At 46.0% G+C, this 21,382-nt stretch overlaps 2 protein-coding genes across 6 annotated transcripts in view; both read left to right on the plus strand.

The window, feature by feature from the left end:
• The window catches only part of GRK3 (G protein-coupled receptor kinase 3), a 61,034-nt gene extending 42,823 nt beyond the window's left edge, over positions 1-18,211 (plus strand). For both annotated transcript variants that reach the window (XM_082066314.1, XM_082066315.1), the window contains 11 exons: positions 1,002-1,132; positions 1,779-1,873; positions 2,694-2,801; positions 4,688-4,754; positions 4,881-4,981; positions 6,119-6,185; positions 6,647-6,742; positions 9,293-9,455; positions 10,023-10,159; positions 11,087-11,200; positions 11,763-18,211. In XM_082066314.1, the coding sequence (XP_081922440.1) occupies positions 1,002-1,132; positions 1,779-1,873; positions 2,694-2,801; positions 4,688-4,754; positions 4,881-4,981; positions 6,119-6,185; positions 6,647-6,742; positions 9,293-9,455; positions 10,023-10,159; positions 11,087-11,200; positions 11,763-11,924 (1,241 nt within the window). In that variant the 3' untranslated portion in view covers positions 11,925-18,211. The remainder of the gene's footprint in view (positions 1-1,001; positions 1,133-1,778; positions 1,874-2,693; positions 2,802-4,687; positions 4,755-4,880; positions 4,982-6,118; positions 6,186-6,646; positions 6,743-9,292; positions 9,456-10,022; positions 10,160-11,086; positions 11,201-11,762) is intronic.
• A 1,300-nt stretch (positions 18,212-19,511) lies between these two features.
• Positions 19,512-21,382, plus strand: part of MYO18B (myosin XVIIIB) — a 60,944-nt gene continuing 59,073 nt past the window's right edge. For 3 of the 4 annotated variants that reach the window (XM_082066567.1, XM_082066569.1, XM_082066568.1), the window contains exons 1-2: positions 19,512-19,643; positions 20,740-20,799. In XM_082066567.1, the coding sequence (XP_081922693.1) occupies positions 20,763-20,799 (37 nt within the window). In that variant the 5' untranslated portion in view covers positions 19,512-19,643; positions 20,740-20,762. The remainder of the gene's footprint in view (positions 19,644-20,739; positions 20,800-21,382) is intronic. The other variant, XM_082066570.1, reaches the window with a different exon arrangement.

The raw sequence follows: 21,382 nt of genomic DNA on the forward strand, positions 1-21,382 counted from the left end.
CTGATACCTCATAAGATTAACATATTTAAATAAATATATCAAAGGGCCGACGAGGCTGTAGGTGTAAGGAAATGATGGTCACGCAGAGAAATGTATGAGGAGATCAGGGACACAGTGTTCAGAATAAAAATAAAAGGGCTACTGTAAAGAGCTCTGCAAAGCAAATAGGTGGGGGAAGCGTTCCTCAAAGGGAAGAAATTGTATCTGGAAGCCTCAGTGCAACTCCGGTGAGAACACAGAGAGAACTTGGCAGAGGTAAGAGAGGGAAGATGCTGCAGAGCCCTGATGTGCTGACGGTGCTCAGCACGGGTGGGACTTAGACTTGAGCTCTGGCTGGTCCTGTGGGACATACCGAGAGGTGTTGGGCACATCTGTACCTACAGCTGGAAATGCAGCTGAGAAATAAAGCCCATATCCTCTAAGTCACAGACTGGTGTTTTGCAAGTGAGGATTCTCATTAAAATCTAAACTGTAGGTCAAATTCAAGTAACTGGCCGATTATTTTAAATCTGTAGCTTGATCAGAAACGATTTTCTAGGAGTATTCACGATTTGATGTGCTGATGGTGTGGATTAGCTCACAGAGTGACACTGTAATGTGCCTGTTCTTTGATTAAGTGTGAAAACATTCCCCAGCGTGAATATTTGAATATGTTGGCCCAGGTGACCTTTCAAGGTCCTTCCCAACTCAGGCGGTCCTATATGCAAATTTATTCAGTTATTCAGAAACCTGTGTATGTGGCCGCATTTTCTTTGCTGTGGAAATCCTCAGTTGCTGGGTTAGTCACTGAGTGCAAATGTATATGAAGTAAATGCATTTTTATCTTGGAGTTTGAGTGATCGAGTTTCTGTATTAACTTTCTCAGGTATATGATCACTGTGTGTACTTGCAGAGTGTGTGTCTGGGTTCCTGTGTGCTCCACAGGCTGGAATGTCTGCTGTCCGCCCATGAGGCAAGATTTTACTGTGCTTTTAATTGCATCTCTGCTCTTCTGATTTTAGGAGGCGATTTGCACTACCACCTCTCCCAGCACGGAGTGTTTTCTGAAAAAGAAATGAGGTTTTATGCTACTGAAATCATCCTGGGTTTAGAACACATGCACAATCGCTTTGTTGTATACAGAGACCTGAAGGTAATGGTTAACGCAGCGACTGTGTTCACACAGCTGGGCGTTTGAGAGCAGTGAACAACCCAGATACCGATGAGTTAAACAAAGTATCTGACCTGAAACCTTTTCTTGGGAAGAATACAGATTATTTGTTTATCTTTGGCTGGTTTTACTAATAATTTTTCGATACAGATCTAATCTGTGCTATTACCTAATTTAGCGGGCCTGGGAGATGCTTCCCTGGGGTCAGAATAAATCCTGTGGAGTGTCATTGATCTCACCATCTTAATGATGCTGTTAATTTAGAAAGTAGTGTATTTCTGAGAGCCCTGGGAGAGGGCTATGTGGGGGGAGACAGTTGCTCTGAAAGCAATGGGAACTCGAGGCCAAAACAGATTTAATCTTTCATGTGTTTTCTGGTTTTGCTCTTCTGTTATTTGTCAGTATTTCTTTATCTCCCCTGGAGTTGATACTACATTACAATGTAGATTTTATCTAGAAAGTGTCAGTTATATTGACATAAAAAACAAAACCAAACAAACCCCAGCCTCAACTACCTATTACCAGGGAGTACTGATATTTGAGAACGAGTTACTGTGTTCTGAGAATGTGTAGTTCTGTCAGCTGAAGAATATCAATCCGTAACCTTTCTGTGTTCGTGCATTTCTAGCCTGCAAATATCTTGTTGGATGAACATGGGCATGTGAGGATATCAGACCTCGGCCTGGCCTGTGATTTCTCCAAGAAGAAGCCACACGCTAGTGTGTAAGTGTTGTGTACGGGGCTTTGCTGCACATAGAGTTGTTGCTAAATAACACCTTTATGTGTCTTTATTATTTAACTTTTCCTAAAGGACAAAAATAGCACTTGCGTGGCACGAGCTGGCTTTGTAACACAGCCACGCTGGGTGCTCCAAGAAGACTTTTCAGTCTCCTCGTCCTGTTTTCCTGCACAGTTGCAGCAGCTGATGTGTAGGCATGGCTGGGAGATGACACATGATTTTGAGATGATTCACGGTTCAGAGAAGATAAGAACCTGAGTTAAAGTACCAGATTGTTTTAATTGTCCTCAATGGATAATTAAATGTTCTGAAACTGACTAAAAACCAGGATTTATTGTGTCTTTCTCTTTCTGGATCTCTGCAGAACTGGAGGCAGGTTTTGTTCCCTTTTGCCTCTTGGCATCAGGTCATAACTGGGATCTGAAGTTCTTTGGTTGTGTGTGAATTCCACACCTTATCTGGCGTGTTTTATTCTTGGGTCCTCATTTGCCCTGATTTGGTCTCAGAATTTATGCAAAAAGCAAAGCTTCATCCTGCCATATCTTAAAAGATGTGCAATTCGGTAGCTTCTTGAAGAAGTTCATGCTAAATCTCGCTGTAGCCATGTTTGCCTAATCATTTCTGTTGTTGTTTGTTTTAAGGTACCTGCTCAGTAGATAAACAAAATATGTATATGTATGTATGGTCAAAGCAAAAGCAAAATAAAATGTTTAAAATTGATTATTTTAATTATTTATTATCTTATTGAGAAAGCACCGATTTGATTTGGTTGTACTGAAGGTTTTGTCTCTTTGCGCTCTCCAGAGGCACCCACGGGTACATGGCCCCCGAGGTGCTCCAGAAGGGCACGGCGTACGACAGCAGCGCAGACTGGTTCTCCTTGGGCTGCATGCTCTTCAAACTGCTGCGGGGGTGAGTGGGGGCTCCTGGCCTCTCTGCGTGTGTTCTCAACCTGGGCCTCGTCATTCTTTGTCCCTTGAAATACTAATATGTAACCTATTACATATTACCTAAAATTATATCTTACTGCCATCTCTTCAACTGAGACCAAGTCTGCACGCGAGACTGAAACGGGCTTTTTTTTGCCTCCAAAATAAACAAAACACGAGTTCTGCTTCCTTTAGCAGCTGCAGGTATGGGGGCAGTGAGGAAGGTGGATGCTCTGTCCACTCTTTTGACTTCTACTGATAGGCGATTTACTCATCTCCTGGCAATTGCTAGTGTTTTAAATGATATGGTGTTATTCATTGCTTAAATACACTAGCAGCCCTGGTAAACGATGGGCTTCATTTTATGTCTGAGACCTGCTGTTGTTGTGAAACTCTGCTGCACTGTTCCCTTCTTACATGATACTTTGTCTTCTCTTTTGTAGTGTTTGGGTAAGTTAGAATGTGTGGAAGTTTCCATTTCCTGACTCTGGCCTGTTACTGTGTTGGAATACAAGAGTATTTGATAATTGCAGCTTTGTCAACTGGTACCTCATCTGTAAACTTACGTGGCTATGCAGAATTTATTAAGACTACAGGATTTATCTGAACAGTCAATAACACTGACAAGTGTTTGTTGAAAATAACATCCTTGGAGTAAATGGCAAAACAGAAAAAAAGTATTTTAAGCTTTTTAGAGTGCTTCTCTGTAAAATTGATCATTAGTTAAATCATCCTGTGTCCTTGCATGTAATTAATTATGAGCTCTTACCTCTATCCCAGACACTGTACAGAGGAAGGTAAGCAGGTGGCTCCTGAATTCAAGTATAAAGCTGTATCAATCTAACATAAATATTTATATATTTAAAATAGACTAAATGTAAGTGTGCAAATACAGTGTGGCATAAAATCTGCCCAGAAGTCCCCAGTGAATCCTTTTTTTTCCCTGATCTGCTCAGATCCCCATTGTCAGAGTACACGAGACCGGACGTTGGCCATTCACTCTTACCTGTTGGGCTTAAAAACAGAAAAATTGGAGTCCTGCTCTGTCATCAGATCCATTCAGCAGAAATGGTTTTGAGGGTAACAGGGACTGGAGCAGCAGGTCTCCGGTTGAAACAAGCTGGTACACGCTGCCACGTGGCAAGACAAAATGCTTTGTAATAGCTAATTAATATGTTGATAGGTAAATAACATGGTAGTTTTGAAAAGTATCATTCCCTTGAGGTTTTGAAGAAAACAGAGAAATGGGGAATATATCCTAAATCTAATTTTAAAAATCTCAAATGTTTCTGCTTTCTTTCATGCTGTTGTTTAAGTACCGCATGCTAAATCTGTAATATTCCGAGGTCTGCTGTAGCTAAAGGGAAAAACTCAAAACAGAATTACAAAGTGGGAAAGTGATAAAAATGATAATTTACCAGATACCATCAAATATCTTCCCAAGTAGTTGTGATATCTGTGATTATCTTCTATTTCATCTACTTACTTTAAGATCTTGCTTCATTCTGTGGGTCGTACTCAGTCTCCGTTATAGATCCATGTTTTTAAGTATCTGTGCTGTGATGCGATAGTTGTTCCAGGTTTTCCTATTAGATGAAGCTGTTCCAGTTTTTGGGAGACATAAGGCATTTGAAACACCTGATATTTTTGAGGTAGCTGGCAACCACAGTGTGCTAGTGTGTAGAGGCTCATTTTGCATTGTAAGTGCTAAATATTTTACTGCTTGTTTTATTGTTCTGCAGGGCAGGATTGATGAGGTGGAAGAATGGGACTAAAAGGATGCTACACCCTTTCCTGGGGTTGCCACAGCTGAAATAACCTGCTATGTTATGGCTTTACATTTATTAGTGCATTTTCTTATTTCTACAGTCACAGTCCTTTCAGACAGCACAAAACCAAAGATAAGCACGAGATCGACCGGATGACGCTCACCGTGGTAAGGATCCTGCTCGTAGCTGCACTCACATTCCTCTTGTTTAATAAACTCCCATTTCCTCTGAAAACTGGAACTATGTACACTTCTGTAATTAAATGTCTCTTATTGTATTTCTTTTTCTCACAGAATGTGGAGCTACCAGATTCGTTTTCTCCGGAACTGAAGTTGCTTTTGGAAGGGCTCCTGCAGCGGGATGTTAGCAAGAGGCTGGGATGCCAAGGAAGGAGGTAGGTGTTGCCTTCTCCTTGGACCGCTGCCTTTCAAAATTTGCACTTCTCTGTCATTGAAGGAATGAATTCCAAGTAAATATCTGCTTCCTGTTGGGGTGATTTTAGTTTTGGAAAGAGAACATGAAAAAATGCTGTTGCATGGAGTTGCATTTCATCTTCCTTTGGTTTGGGCAAATTTTTGCACAATTTCTGTCATTAAATATTTCCCTGAGTTCTCTGCAGTCACATTTACATTGGGTGCTGGTCATGTGTTTTATCCCTCTGTGTTTTTTGTGTCTTTGCCTGATCTGTTTTGGCATGAAGTCGTGTTACTTGACTCAGCCATACCGATAGCTAAAATTTATTGCTTTATATTGTATCTGTAATGGTATCAGCATATTACGCACAAAAACCCCAATCCCAAAACCACCAAGCATGGAAAGCTGTGAATACTTGCTTCATTTGGGGTTGTCTATTTGCAAATGTATCTGTTGCATTTAATGATTTTGAGGAAAAGGGCATTCTTTTGTTTATTGACTACAAAACACTACTTGCTCCTGCCAGCCCTACCTTGCTTGTAGCTGTTAACTGAAATTATTCTTATCACCTATTTATAAAACCAGCATGTGCATCGTGTGAGACTGAGAGGAGTAAATAAGTGTGGAGGAACCCTTGGCTGTGTGTGACAACGCTTAATTGATGGTCACACCTGGGGCTCAGAGGGGATTTCTTGTGGAGCCTTTGTCTGTGATAATGACGTGAGGTTGCTTTTCAGCCTCAGGCCTGTCTAGAGTAGTTGCTTATTTTGCCATAAAAGATGTATGATGTGAAGTGGTGTGGGGTACGTTTGTTGTTTAGGAGCAGTGTGTGGGATCTGACAACAGAGGAGTGATGTTTGTTGTTTGAAATGATGGAATATCACAGCACAGGAATGAGTGCTTGCCAGACCTGCAGCTCTATTTCCAGTGTTTCCACATGAAAGTCTTCTCTTCTGTTGTTTACTTAGGAAGAGGGATTGTTTTTTTTTCTTGAAGAAAACAGCTTTTTGCCAATGTTTTTGACTGGTACAGATGTGACATTTGAAGGCTTGATATTTCTCAAATACATTTGAGAAGCCCCTTCATTTTGTTGACTTCAGTTACTTTTATTTTGCAGTGCACAAGAAGTAAAAGAACATCCTTTCTTCAAAGGCATCGACTGGCAGCAAGTCTATTTACAAAAGGTAAAGGATTAAGATAGTAACCTTAGCTTACATGGTAAAGCAGTAAAAAGATAATAAGCCTAAAGAGCTAGTGGACAGAAAACTTCGGAGTTCCAGTCCCCAGCACACATACTCATTTGCAGCAAACGTGGAGGATTGTTGATGGAAACTGCTGGATATTCATTACTGCAGGTCTTTCTGATGGGTTGTACTGAATTATTGCTTTTTCAGGACCACATGACTGTGTGGTTCCTTCTACTTATCTGTCTATAAAGTGATAGGGGTTTTTCCCCAATTTTTTGGAGGACCGTTTCTAAAAGGAGCGGAGAACTTCTTTGCAATGAAGTTTATTTTCAAGGCACTTTTGCACAGTCCTGTGTAATTTGTGAAAAAAAAACAACCAAGAGGCTGTACAGATCTACAGAATGGATTTAAATAATGTCCATTAATTTGCCTTTAATTACGCTGCTTTTAATTTCTAGTATCCTCCACCATTGATTCCTCCCCGGGGAGAAGTAAATGCAGCAGATGCTTTTGATATTGGGTCATTTGATGAAGAGGACACTAAAGGCATTAAGGTACAGAGCTTCAAATGATCGTTGGAGAAAAGCTCGGTGATGCTGGGCTCAGCTTTCCCGGGGGGCCGTTCTGTGCTCAGGGGCTCCCGAGTTTGGAAACTTAATCCGTGCTGTTCTGAAGAAGCTGCTCGCGCTGGTCACTGGTTTGTGGTCACTTGCCAAGTCCTTACGTTTTATTTTTTAGATTGGCTGAAATCTACCTTCCTATCAAAAGCTTTATATGATAAAGCAAATATTTCGAAGGGTCAGACAACTTTTAAGAAATCTCCAGATTTTCAAGAATGCTTAATGGTTTGTAGTTTTAAAAATTGTAATTTGTTTCTGGTAGCTTGGATAAATGGAACTAAGCCTTATTTTAATAGTGTCACCTCATGGTCAGAGAGCGCAGTGGAAAACTCTTACAAACTGTATATTAATGGGAGCAACTTTCTGAGTTAGAAGAGTGATTTAAAAAACCTTAAAGGTTCTCATAGTATCCCAAATCTAATGAAAGGAAGAAATGAGAAGCGAAAGGTTTCTACCATGTCTGGAGGGGTGTGACATCCCCTCTCTGAAGCCTCCCCGGTACTGGAGACACCAGGTGAATCGGTGCTTGTCTTGGGTCGCTCCCCTTCATTATTTTTGTCATACGTTTCTTCAATAGATCAAATGTTATTCTTGTTATTACAGAAGTGAGTCATGGGGGAAACTAATTGCTTTAAACTTTATAAGCAAAAAAACATGTTGAGTGCTCACTGCGCCTAAAAAGGAGCTTGTCTGTCAGTGTCACCTGCTGTAATTACAGAAGTTGGCACAGAAAGTATTTTACATGTTTAAAGAGGAATGCAGAAAATCCTAGATGTTCTTTATCCCAATAAGCTCCACATCTTCAGCATCAGCTTTAGTCTAACAGGATTCCAGTTCCCTGCAGTTCTGGAATGCCATAATTCGAAGGGACACTTTGCAAGGAGAAACCAGGTGGTCTTTTTATTTATTGAGGGAATCAGATATTCTCAGCAAAGCCTATAAATGGTATAGCCAGATCACTTGCGTGTAATCTTTGTTCAGACTGCCTATAATGTAAATTTATTCTTAGTCATGAATCAGTGAGGGAGATCATGTACAGCGTCTTTGCGCTTTCGCGGGGATGTCATAGTCTGTTAGAAGGGACTGAATAATTCCTGCCTGCGAGTCAGCTGCAGTGGGAGCTTCCACGGAGGTGTCAGGAGCCGTCTGTGCCCGTGAGGACAGCAGGTTCGAGTGCCTTGCTCTCCTCCACTGCCCCTGCGGATTATATTTGTGCTGCAGAGCGTCTCGTGACACCGAGAAGAGCACGAGGTGACAAACGGGAGTGCGACTGGATGACTGTGGCTTTCCCCCGACTCGGGTGATGTGAGAAGTCCCTGTGAGCTGCTTGTGCAGAATTGCAGAGAAGTCTTCTGCCTTCAGAGCCGGTGTGTATTTTCCTGCTGTGGTACAGCTGTGGATCTCTGAAGAGCAGGAGAATATCAGTTCTGGAGTGTCTGGCCTGGCTGCAGGAGCAGCTTTGGCCAGAGCTTTCCTATCCTACAACTGCAGCTGCGGCTGGAACCACTGGGCTTGCTCTGAGCAGCGACGTGCGTGCCCATCGGTCCGTGTTGCGGAACAGAACAGGAATTTCTGGAATTGTGCCCGAGTCTCTGCTGCGGGAAGCCTGGGAAGAGAAATTTCCTGAACAGTTGGGGTCTGATTCCCCCGGCGCTGTTGCAGTGAGGGGCGAACCAGCCCTGCCCAAAGATGACTCTGGGCTGGCTCTCCGAAATAAAAGTCTCGTTTATCTACTGATGGACAGAAGTTGAAGCAACTGAGGAGTGGCTGTAGAGAGCTTTAACTCATCCTCAAATGAAAACCGTTAATAATTTTATAGGGAAAACATTGATCGCTTTTTGTGCCGCATCAAAATGCTAAAGCCAGGACAATGCTGTATCAAACAGCAGACAGTCCTTCCCCGGAGATCCAGGAATTTTACTTTCCTTCAGTGCAATTCAAGTGCTGTAGTTAAGGATTAGGGGAGAAGAGAGTCTGTACAACAGGAAAATGGAGGTTTGCAGCATGCACTGCTGAATATTGAAGGTTATTAAGAATGTAAAATCAAGCTGTGGAAGCATGGAAGGCATCATAGTGTAAAAGTATCTTTTCATTTATTCATGGAATTTTTGTGCTGAGGAAGTTTTAACATGCTTAGATGTTAACACTGATTAAGCAAAGTTAAGAATACCACTGCTTAGATTTAAATAGTTATTTAAATGTAAAGGTTAGAGAACATTATGGGACAATGCTGAGTAAGGCTTTTAGAGTTATCAAACCAAACACATTTTGAGCAGGTGGCTTGTTTTGTGTATATAAATGAATATTTTTGCTTAAATTAGTATCTCTTTTTTCTCTTGTTCGTACCTGTTTGTTCTGGTAAGGTTAGAGTTCAATATATCTTTTAAAATAATACTGTTACATGGATAACTATTACTTATTTGGGATAAGAATAGTAAAAGTTTTTAAAATGTTGGGGTTTTTGTGTTGTTTTTCTCTTCCAAGTTGCTTGATAGTGACCAGGAATTGTACAAGAACTTCCCTCTGGTAATATCGGAGCGTTGGCAGCAAGAAGTAGCAGAAACTGTTTATGATGCAGTAAATGCAGACACAGATAAAATTGAGGCCAGAAAAAGGGCTAAAAATAAGCAGCTTGGCCATGAGGAAGGTAATCTGTCAAATACGCTTCTCTCTGTCTTTTGCTGCTAGCTGGTAATTCATGTGTTTGATGTTCCACATAACAGGCTCTCATATTACTGTCATTCACCTGTAATTGTTAGAATTCATTTAGTCGCTATCGTTTTCTTAAGACATTTCTTAATGTTTTGTAATGCTGTATGGTGACATAATGTTTTGGAAAATCTTTTGTACTCTCTTTTAAAGATCGTGCTGTACAGCCTTTCATCGTTTTGTTTATGGTGCGTGCTCAGGAAAGAGTACGTGGGATTTGATTCGGTGACAAAGGAGCTGGGGGAGAAAACAGGAGGTGCTGCACAGCAACATCACTTGTCTGCGCAGGGATGTTGCAAATGCTGAACTTCATATAGCAATATACAGTTCTTTTTGTAGTTAATAAGATAACTTTTTCAAGAACCCAATTCTGTTCTTGGTTGCTGCATTGCAGCCGCACCAGCTCCTGTAGTTAAGGCAGGATTGGCTCTGTGTGCATAGCGCCTTTGCAGAAGGATGTTCGGCTGTCCCTTGTTTCGCACGCTGATGTTTCCTCTCGTTGCAGATTATGCGCTTGGGAAGGACTGTATCATGCACGGCTACATGCTGAAGTTGGGGAACCCCTTCTTGACTCAGTGGCAGCGTCGCTACTTTTACCTCTTCCCAAACCGACTGGAGTGGCGAGGAGAGGGAGAGTCACGGGTGAGTCCAGTTACCCCGGGGACCAGCAGCTCCCGAGGGCGCAAAAGGCCAATCTGGGAGCTCACACTCAGCCGTCCCTCCCTTGCCAGTGGTTTTGTCCAATAAATGACCAGTGGATTCAAGAAACTTGGGTATCGCCTTAATTGATGGGTAGCTCACTTGCACTGAGGAAACATAGAGTTGACTTGAGAAACCTGTTTACTTTGTTTTGTTACGTTTTTAAAAGGAATTTGGTAGTTCATGGTGTTGTTTTTCATTTAGGACTTCTGGACTATTTATACAAAAAAACATAAACTGGTAAGGTCATAAATGCTATAGCATTTTATTTCAAAGAAAATGCTATAGTAACTTTAGTTTAGTCCCACTGTGGTCATGTGCTAGGCAGATCATTTGTATATTAAGTTAAGTAAGATTTTGGAATTTCGAAACATTGTTCTCCTCTTACAATCTATAGGGAAAGCTTTTCTGCAAACTGTTTTGTATGGTTGTTTCTTTGTAAGTACATAGTACTTAAATATTCCCTTTGAGCTCTTTCAAATTGTAAGTGCCTTTTTTAATAACAGCAGTAATACTTGGAAAATACATAAAATTATGTGCAACTCTCTTGAGAGAAAATAGTGAATATTTTGTTTGTAGCCACACCTATTTGTAGATTCTTATTTCATGCTGTCATTATTGGCTTTCTTAGCTTTTATTTTGTTGTCTCTGTTGAAGCGACCAAGCCCCTTGCTAAATCTCTCTCTTACCTTATAATCTATCTTTAGTTCATGACCTGGTCTTCATAAATAAAGAAATGTTTGTGTAGTGACTGTTAATGTTCATAACTAGATTTATGTGGGTAGTCCAAAGAAATTAGATGTTGGCTTTATTTGATGGGCAGCTGTTTTTTTGAATCGTCTCTTTGCTTTATTTTTGCAAATGCTACAGCAAAACCTACTGACAATGGAACAAATAGTATCTGTTGAAGAAACACAAATTAAAGATAAGAAATGCATCTTACTGAGAATTAAAGGAGGAAAACAGTTTGTCCTACAGTGCGAGGTGAGCCGCTTGCTGTTCATTGACTGTTAATCAGATTGTTTTGCATATGAAAGAATGATTGAAAAGTTTTTCAAGCCCTCCCATTATGTATTAACTAAGTGCACTTTACAAAGCAAAGCTGAGCCTGAGCAAAACTAGTTTTTGTCACACTCGAATTTTGAAAGCAGGAAACCTGCAGCTCCACCAGTCTCTGTTGTGGATTTCTAATGGTATTTGGGCGAAAATGAACTCAATAAATAGCTAAAAACTTCAAAACTTCTCAACCTATGCGGGCTTTGAAGGCCTCGTTGGCTCGTGTCTCCCTGCAGGTAGGTGACGGTGGCTGCTGCGTTTGCAAGGGATGAACTACATGAGCCCTCAAACATCTCAACAGGCTGTGGTTGCTGCCGCCTTGCCTGGCTTTGGCGGGTGGTGGAGAAGCACAGGGCTCCACGTTTTGAGTATCCAAACTTGCTCATTCCTTCGGAAAATTAAAATAAGTTACTTAAAGTGGTGTCTTAAGAGAGAAGACACAACTGGCAGTTTACTATGAAGTGCCAAACTACTTCTGTATCTCTTTCAGAGCGACCCAGAGTTTGTTCAATGGAAAAAAGAGCTGACAGAAGCTTTTACCGAGGCACAGAGGTTGCTGCGCCGGGCTCCAAAGTTTCTCAATAAATCTCGCTCCACAGTTGTAGAGCTTTCAAAACCACCGCTCAGCCACAGGAACAGCAACGGGCTGTAGGAGAAACCGAGAACAAAGCTCGCTTGGGGAAAGCTCCTTTGTGAACACGTTGAGCTTCACAGAATCCTTATGAATTACTTTGTGCAATCCCAGACGCGGGATGTGCTTAGGAGAGGACGAATTAGATGTTTACAGCGTGGGGCGATGTCAGAACTCTGTGTCCGGAGGTTGTGAAGATGACGCGTGGCAAGTGAACCTGTGCTCCTGACAGCGACCAGGCGGAGAGGCCGGCTCTTGCTCCCCGGCGGTGTCGGAACCGCGGCCCATTCCTCTGGAACTCCTGACGGAAGGAAGATGCTGTTTTCTCTGCAATACCCGTGTTTGGTGCACACTGAGCCTGCTGGCTGGATTCACTGGCGTGTGCGATCCCGATGGTGCCTGTGGCTGTGGAAGGAGCTGCAGACTTGCCGCGTTTGATACTGGATAACCTCTGATCTGCCGTGTTGCCATGTTCTTTCCAACCGTCGCTGCTGACTCTCTAATGACCTTTCTCCATACTGCTGATGATCAACAGTGGGACTCTCATGCACTTCAAAGTACTGAATTCTAACTGTCCTGTGGTTTAAATGTTATTGCTACTTCGTGGAAACATTGAACTCGAATTATTCACTTGGTTTGTTGTACTCACTAATAGTAGCTACCACCGTTTTGCTTCTTCTACGTATATGCAGTACTATAACTGACACAATAGAGTAATAATTGGTGAAGAGGAATTTATGGTAGCTTCATCTAGTGCTCTGTTGTATAAATTGACTATTTTAGCACAGTTTTTAAAGAGCAGATTCCTTTTGACAAGTTTACAGTGAACATAAAGACAGTTCTTTTCCATTTCAGGTCAACTGGACTTTTTAAAAATTAAAAAGAAATTATTCAAATCCACTGCATTCTAGTGCATGTACTGGGTTAAAATGTCTGGGTACCTCGGTACGGATTCTGGATCACCCTTCAGTGATGGGACTTGCGGATCCTTCTCTGTTGTACATAAAAACATGAAGCAAGTGTGTTCTCATAGCGTAGATACCCCAGACTGTCACCGTAGCTCAGCTCAGGAGGTTCATGCACACATCCCATGGCTTGGCTTGCAAAAGGAGTTTTAATTTTCTTTTCTAGAGGGTTCAAGCTGTCCGCATTGAAAACAGTCTGAGGATGCTGAGGAAGGAACTGACAAAATGAGCTGATCAAATGCCAGATTTGTATTAATCCTACTTGAGACATCAGCTGAAGCAAAGATACAATCTCTTAACCGTTCGGCAGCTTTAGCCATGTGGAGTCAGCCTTTCCCTGGTTACCGGGATGTTTCGTAAGAGGGAGGTCAGGGCTGAATTTAAACTGTTTTCTGATTCAGTAAACACCTTGGAGAACATTTTCTGCTCAGTTACGGTGGTACAGCTCTCATGGTCTCTGAAGACGATGGGGGTTGCATCTGTGTGAATGGGAACAGAAGTTCCTCACGGCTGGTCTGGTTTGTGTTGCTGCCGGATCACCAGAGTCCTGGAGCTCTTTCCTCCTAGAAAAGTAAAAATTGGCAAAACCCAGGAGGATTATTCTAAAAGTATTTATCTTGAACACACTTGTAACAAAATGGGATATATTTGCTTCTAGAAGTGGGAGTGGTGTAGCATGTGCTTTCACATGTGTGTGAACTCTGCTGCAGCAGAAAAGGAAAATGCATTTTGGAAAGTGCCCTGTGTGAGTCAGGCCGTGTCTTTTAATGATTAGTTTTTCTCTAATATTTTATTTTGAGTTACTCTGTGATCAGAGGACCGACTTCCCTGTCGCTCTTCCTGGTGAGTGATGTTTGGCATCTCAGCATCCCGTGTGAGGAGCAGCGGTGTTCACCGCGCTTTGGAACACAAAGTGGCTCAATTTGCTGGTGCTGTGCCCCGGCTGATGTGAAGCTTTTCCTAGATTACCGCACAATTCTTCTTGATTTGGAAAAAAACTCGGCTTGTGATACAAAACACTCTTAGTCCTCCCGTGCTTTCTGGGTTCGTTATCGGTTCCATTCTCTCTCGGTTGTTTTCCACGGTTGCTTTTGATGGTAGATCCGTGTTCGCAGTTTTGCCGTTTCGGATGCAGCGAGACGTGGATTCCAGGCGCTGGTGTTTGTGAGGAGGGGAGGTACAGGTCTGCGGTTGGAAATTGTTCCTCAAAACCACAGGTTTTATATGAAAGGAAGGCTGTGTGTTGACTTAGGGAAATATGTGTATTTTGCCATGCGAGGAGCTGGGATGGCCCTAGAAGATGCTCGTTAGCGTGGTTATTAGCGCCTCGTCTGTACCAGACAGGGAGCAGAATAGTAAAAAGTAATATTTGTTTTTCTTTAGTACTATGGTTTATCGACAGTTACTGTTTGTGACACATTCGACTGTGTGTCTATTGTATGCAGGGAAGTTGGGGTCCCAGTAAGACACAGATTGGGTGTGGAAGGGACTGGAGCTTCTGGTGTGGAGGGGGAGCTGGAATTCTGCCCGTCAGAGCAAAATGCTGCTCCAGACCAATTGTTCCTGCTTTATATACCCCAGATTCTCTGATGTATTTTCTTTTTTCTTGGACAAAGATTCTCAATGATTTTATTTTACATGAGGGTCTTCAGCTGTATGTGTAGAACATCTTGTTGAATGCAGAGAACTTAAAGCTTGGTGGTGTCCTTTACACATTCTGACCACGTGTGTAGGACTGGTGTTTTGTTTTGTTTTGTTTTCATTTGTGTTTTTGTTTGTTTTTTGTTTGTGGGGTCTTTTTATGTTCAGGGAAGTAAAGATAAATCAGAGCTTTTGGGCATCGACAGAGCTGAGTGAATGACTAAACACAGATTTTTTTTAAAAACTAAGCATCTGAAAGGCCTTTAAAAACATCAGCTGTACTGATGACTTAAGCACGTACGGGAATTGTCTCTTGTGTTTCAAAATAGAGAATTACATGCCAGATAGAGCCGTGTGAAGCGCTCCCTGACGCAGCCACGTGCCTTCGGTGCCGCGGGGATTATTTGTGGTGATTCCATGTGTCTGGCAGCGCAGCGACCCGGTCCCGCAGAGCGGGTGTGCGACGGGCTGTGGGGAGCTGGGCTGGCACTTCAGGGAAGCTCCAGCCCTCTCCTGCGTATTTTCCCTTTTCCCTTGTTTCCCCTCTTCCTCCACCCCGAGGTAGGGCGGCATTTTCGATATGTGGAAGTCACTGTAAATTAACGTCTCGCTCAAGGCACGCAGCAAATTTCTAGCCAAATCCAGACCTCGATGAGTTGCAGTTTGAGTGCAGGAGAAGCAAAGCACCAGTTGTTCCTGCTGCGAGCAGAATGTGACCGAGGAACCGGAGCTGGGCAGGAGCTTGGCCGGTGCTGTCAGGCGTCCCCGTGTCAGCTGAGATGTCCCATGGTTGCAGGTATCAATTAGGCAATTTGTATTGCACAACTTATTTTGCAATTTCATGAAACTATTAAAAGAATATTTGCTATTTTTTTTTTAAATCCTTCACCTAAGCGTAGCCTGTCCAGTTTTCAAAGCATAAAAGCTTCTTCAGGTTAGTTGCATTTGAGTTTTTCTTCTCCCACTTTCAATCCGGCAGGGAAAAGAAAGGAAATAGCATAATCAGGTTGGTTTTGGTTTTAATATAAATGCGGGTGTTTTCAGTCCAGTGCACAGACAATAGGAAACGTTGTGTATTTGGTGCTAAAACGGTTGTCACCCCGGACCAGTGGATGGACGCTGTTGACGCCCAGAACTGCTGGGGTTTGGATTTGTGGTTCTTTTTGTACCACGAGTAGAATCCAGCCCCGTGCGTGTGATGGTTCGTGCACTGACGTTCTGTAGGTTTACAGCAAACCAGCTCACGGACCCTGAATCCCAGAGCTCTGTGTGTTGCTCTATTCCTGGCAGCTGATCAGCTTTAAATCCAGATTCTTCTCTAATATCGCGTACGGACCCACGTACCGCAGGCGTTCGCAGTCGCACACTGGTTTCGCTTTTCCCGACACAGCAGATGGCAACGATACAGTTACTTTGACTCTGAAATGCTCACACTCTAAATATATATGGGGGAAGGACTATTTTGATGTGTACAGTAGAAAGTAAATAATTCTGGTTGTGTTGATTAATATAAGGAATGAGTCAATTCTACAAATTATAGGAAAAAAAATGAAAAGTGTATTTTGAAAAAGCATAGTATTAATTTTAATATTGTAAAAAAACAAAAGAGGAAAATATCTAAAATATACAGAGGACATATGTATATCCAAATGTCTGAGGAGTTTCAAGATAATCTACTTTTGTTTTCTGTTGATTTCTATTCCATGGTGTACATATTGTGTGGATTGAACATTGGCTGTTTTAATACTATTGTTAAATTGTATTTTTATTTTGTGTTAAACTAATCATCACAGACTCAGCTTTATTTTGTTTATGTAAAGGTTGCTATGCTATGTAGGTATAAAACCAAGAATTCTATTTTAACAAAAAAAGCATTTTATATTATTTATTAAATACATGTTTCTCCAACTTCTGACATTCCACAGAGTTTCTGCTCCGTATATGTATAGAAATGACAGTTCCTTTCAAGCAGGATCAGTCAGCTTTATTCTGTTTTTCATAGTGAAGTCGAAACAGTTCCTGTCAGTCTGTTCCAGCACCGTCAGGACCGTCTCGAAGTGCAGTGGCTCGTGAATGTAGAAACATCTGAAAAACTCTTGCAAATAAACCTCTTGGTTCGATATTTCTGAATTTCCCCTTTATTCCTCAGCATTCCAGAGAGCGAGCTGTTATTCACCTGAGTCCAGACTGGGTTAGGGAGAATGAACCACCTTAAATTGTGGCAAGGTGTTAGCTTGGTGTTTGCAGAAGCTCAGAGAGCTGCTCCTGTGTTTGCAAAGCTCTTTAATTGCAGGTTAATGAGGGCAGGGCCGGAGGTGCCGCGGTCAGAGGGCAGAGACGGGCCAGCGGATATTGGGGATTGCAAAAGTGTCTGTCCTGGGAAAGAGTTTTGCTGTCTGGGGCTCCTTACGTGGTTGTTGAGAGCAGGCAGGAGGCCGTGAGGACCCTCGGGGCTGCGGACGCGTTCGGAGCGCGGCTGCCCACCCGCAGATAACCGACCCGGCACCTCCCTCCCCAGCAAGGCACAAAAATAGCACCAAATTCAGCAGATAACTCACTTGCTAAAAATAATTCCAGTTGCAGTCGTGGCTTCTGCAGTTTGAGGAATGCTCAAGGTATGAAAGCTCGTGCTTTTCATGGCCGCGGTGGTGGAGCCTGGAGTTCGTGCTCCTCAGGGTTTGACCAAGTGACATCTCAAGGGTGATATGTGGCTTCTGGCAGCTGGAGCTGCCTCCTCTCATGGGGTGGTGGTGGCAGCTTTTCCTCATAGCAGTTCTTGCCTTGTTTTCCATTTTCCCCTTCTCTTGTCAGCCTGACTGTTTTATTTCTGCAGCTGAGGAAGGAGCCGTAGGTTGTGCACCCAGAGCAAGAGGCCACAGCGGCTGTGACCCGGTGCCGGTGGGTCTGTGGTATCTCAGCATCACCCCCCAGAAACATGCTGCGATCGGGACAGCGCTGAGCCCAGTGCTGCAAACCTAATGCGCCCAAGCTGGGCTTCCACAGAAAACTGGTTCTTTGGTCCAGGGTCAGGGTTTGTCAGGCTTTGTGTAACTCTCTGTGCTGCCAGGCTGGAAAAGGAGCCAGAGCTCCTGCTGTGGACTGGCCTGGGGGTGCGGCTGGGAAGAGGCACCTTCTCATTAAGAGATTGCAATTAAAATGAGACTGAAAAACAGAATAAAGCGAGAGCATCCTAGGAGAAAGGCATTTTTACAAACACTGTTTCAGTGACTACATTTGGTCCTTAAAAAAAAAATAAGGAGCAGAATCACATGAATAGCTACTAGTGATTTAAAGAAATATATTGAAAGAGAACCTGTTTTCAATGTGTAATTTAATGGTAAGAAAAGCCAGTATCTGTAAATAACTTTAGATATTGTATCTATGAGAATTATTCTTTGGTTTTATGTACTTGGCTCTTTTCATATTTATTGTGCGGAGGAGGGTGTTCCCGGTGCCGGTGTCGCTGCTGCGCGTCCCGGGAGTTCTCACAGACTGTCCTCAGAGTTTACAGTCCTCGGCGATTCGTGACCGATGTGCCACACTTAGTTAATTCCGACTTTTTTTTTTGTTTGTTTGTTTTTGTTTTTTTTTGTTTTTATTTTAAAGGGTTATTTTGGCACAGCTAAGCTGCTTCTGTGTGTTGGTCAGTACATCTGCTCTCATATGACGAGAACCCCAATAAAATCCGTCCTTTGCGTGTGTGCTGCCGCCTGGTTTGTCTTGGTCTCGCCGGCCCCGTCCCGCGCGGTTCTGCGGGTGGAGCCCCCGTGCCCTGGTGCCCCCAGGTGAGTCCCTTTGCTCGCCGGAGAAGCGGCTGTTTGTGGTGTTGGTTGGTGCTTTCTCCACGGGGGGCTGCTGGGGCACGGTGGCCACTGTGGTGTGGGGGCTCCTGGGTGATCCTCACGAAAAATGTCCCCGGCAGGGACTACGAAGTGTGATTGATGGGTGACAAACGGTGGCTTTCCAAAAGCGCGGGAGGGACCCCGATGCCCGGAGCCGAGTGGGCCCCAGAGCGAGTCCTGCTCGCAGCCGTGCTCCCCGAGCTGTGGGTGCCATTGGGGACCAAGGGAAGGATCATCCGAAACCATGCGTCCTCATGCCGTTCCCGGCTGGAAGTGTAATTGTTTGGGAAAACTTTATATTTCAACAGTGTTAGCTTTATGGTTGGACTCAAAGGTCTTTTCCAACCTAAATGATTCTATGACTTCTATGGAAATGGGGTTTGGTGACACACCCCTTGGTCTCCTGCCAGACTAACAACCCTATTTCCTTTCTTATTAACATCTTTTCCCGGTACTGGTGCCCTGGGCACATCCCTGGAGCTCGCTGGGCGATGCAGAGCAGCGTAGGGTGGGTTTCACCTTTGCAGTGGCGCTCGGTGTGACCCTGTGCCCGCAGCCTGGCCGGGTGCTGGTGCTGCGGGTCCCCAGAGTGTCACTCTGCGCCTGGGGGTGTCACCTGATCGTCCCTCCGTGTGCTCTGTCCCCAGCAGAGCTCTGTGGGGAGGTGACGCTGGGGACAGCGGTGCCAGGACCCCCCAGGGCAGGCGTGGCCCCTGCCCACTCCCCAGCTGCCCCAGCTGGCTGCTGCCCACGCTGGCGTTAGCGCCGCCGTGACTTCGTCTTTCCACCAGGCACAGGCTATTTTGAGCTCTGCGCTCAGCGAGGGCTGGGGCTGGCGGGGGGTGCCGGGGCGCACCAGGAGCCCCGTGCTGGAGCTCTGACCCACAGCCCCAGGTGGCTGGGAACAGCCTGGGGTCCCCTCTTCCAACAGCCCTGGGCTGGTTTATGTCACCCCGCAGCGGTTCCCCCATTTCTGCAGGTGCAAATGTGTGCACCGAGGGCACAGACGTGCACGCCGGGGGGCGTGGGTGACACACGCATGTGCCGGGCGGTGCAGAGCAGACAAGGAGCAGGAGGGACCAGCAGTGCCACCACCTCTCCCAGCCAAGTCCCTGGTGTTACCGCCGCGGGTATTTTTAGCAGTGACATGTGTCACCTCAGCTGCCGTCGCGGCGGGGGGTGGCAGGGGGAGGCTCTCGCTGCTGCCACACGCCGCCTTCGCTCTCCAGCTTACGGGGTCCCGCACCGGCGGCAGAGCCCGGTGCCGCTCTGGGCCCGCAGCCCCCACCCAGGTACCGGTACTTGGGGTGTCTTGGAGTGGGGGGCTTGGGGTCCAGAGGGAGCTCTGTGGTTGTGCTGGCAGCCAGGCTGGGGCCCCTCGGCGGGGAGGGCTATTTTTAGGTGGGAATGGATGGCGGTAGCGGCAGCCCCGGCTCTGGGGGAGGCTTCCAGCCCCCAGCCTGTGGCAGGAGAGGCGCCTGGGAGAGTGGTGGTGGGGACAGGGACAGTGCGCCCTGCCGTGTGCTGGAGGGCGGCCAGGGACTTCTCAATGGCCTTGGCTCTTGCACCCACCGGGGTGGCAGTGGGTCCTGGGTGGCTCCTGTGTGGGCACCAGGGCCACAGCCCGCTCCCTGTCGGGGGGGCACAGTAGTGGTGGTGGTGGCCCCTGGCCCTTGTTCCTGCTACGCTGTCTGTTTGGTCGAGGTGCGTTCTTCTCCATGCCTCGGTTTCCCATGTGCAGAGCGGGAACTGAGGATCCAGCTCCGGCTGGCGGGTGCGGGGTCACCTGCTGCGGGCACCCCTGGGTTCGGGGCTGGCTCTGCCGGTGGCCACAGAGCCCTGGCTGGGGGGACAGCGTGGGGGCAGCGGGATGGAGGGCACGTGGCGCCCGGGGCTGCTGCCCCAGAAGGCAAGTGACATTCCTCAGCCGGCTCCTGGCCGCTCCTGCCCTTTACTGTACAAGGAGATGCGGCTGCCGGCTTGCGCGGCAGGGCCAGGCGAGCCCCGGCCCGCTCCGTGCGTGAATGATCTCGACAGGTGAAGCCGGGGTCAGCTCAAAATGGGGCATGAGCAGGCTCCCGCAGCCACCCTGTGCCACCCAGCCCGGGGCAGGTCCCAGTGCCACCGACACCCTGTGCCCCTCACTGTGCTGGGTGCTGGAAGTGGCTGCACGTGGCCATGCGCTCCCCAGTGCTGCCGAACACTGTGTCCACTCCGTGCCCGAGCTGCCATGCTCCAGCCAGTGCTGTGAGCTCAGCCCAGGGCAATGCCCGGCAAGGTGGTGGTGCTGCCAGCCCCAGCATAGCCCTGGTGCTGGCAGGAGCCCCTGGCTATAACTCTCTCTCTCTGTCTCATGTCCCTGGTGTGGCCCCGTGGCTCTCTGTACAGCATCGTCCCTCCTCACTGCCAGCATGGCCATCTCCTCACGCCTGGCGCTCTGGGAGCAGAAGGAAAGTCTCGGTTTGTGGTGGCACCAGCAGTGTTCTGGGGCTGGATGCTCGGTAGCTGCCCGGGGGCTCAGTGCCGGGTGGGGGGGCGCAATGCAGCCAGCCTGCCGCACGCCTCGGGGTGCCCTCCCCTCACCTCCCTGCGCACGTTGCTCTTGCTGTGTCCAACCTTACCAGCTCCGGGCACCTTTGTAGCCTGAGTGTTCTGGTTTGAGCAATTTTGCTGCTGTTCAGGGCACGCGGTTCCTTGCAGAGCTGAGACTCGTGGGTGTCTGCAGGGCTCGGTACTGGCACTGCTGCGCGATGGCACGGCTGGGACAGCCCTTTGCTGTGGGAGCTGCAGGACGTGGGGCTGCGTTTCGGCTTGGGGCCCGGCATGCAACGGGTCTGCATGTGGCTGCAGTGACACCAGGAACCCCTTGCTGCAGCCAGGATGGTTCCTCCCGTGGCCGCGCTGGAGCTGCCGGGCGCTGGGCAGAGCTGGCAGCACCTGTGGCTTCCCCGCAGTGCCTGGCCCTCGGTGGGGTGTGGAAACCTCAGCGCTTCTCTGCGGGGCTTTTCTTCTTGGTGCTTCTCCTCCTGCT

Source organism: Streptopelia decaocto (assembly GCF_964273445.1).
Source record: "Streptopelia decaocto genome assembly, chromosome: 15".
Taxonomy (NCBI): Eukaryota; Metazoa; Chordata; class Aves; order Columbiformes; family Columbidae; genus Streptopelia; species Streptopelia decaocto.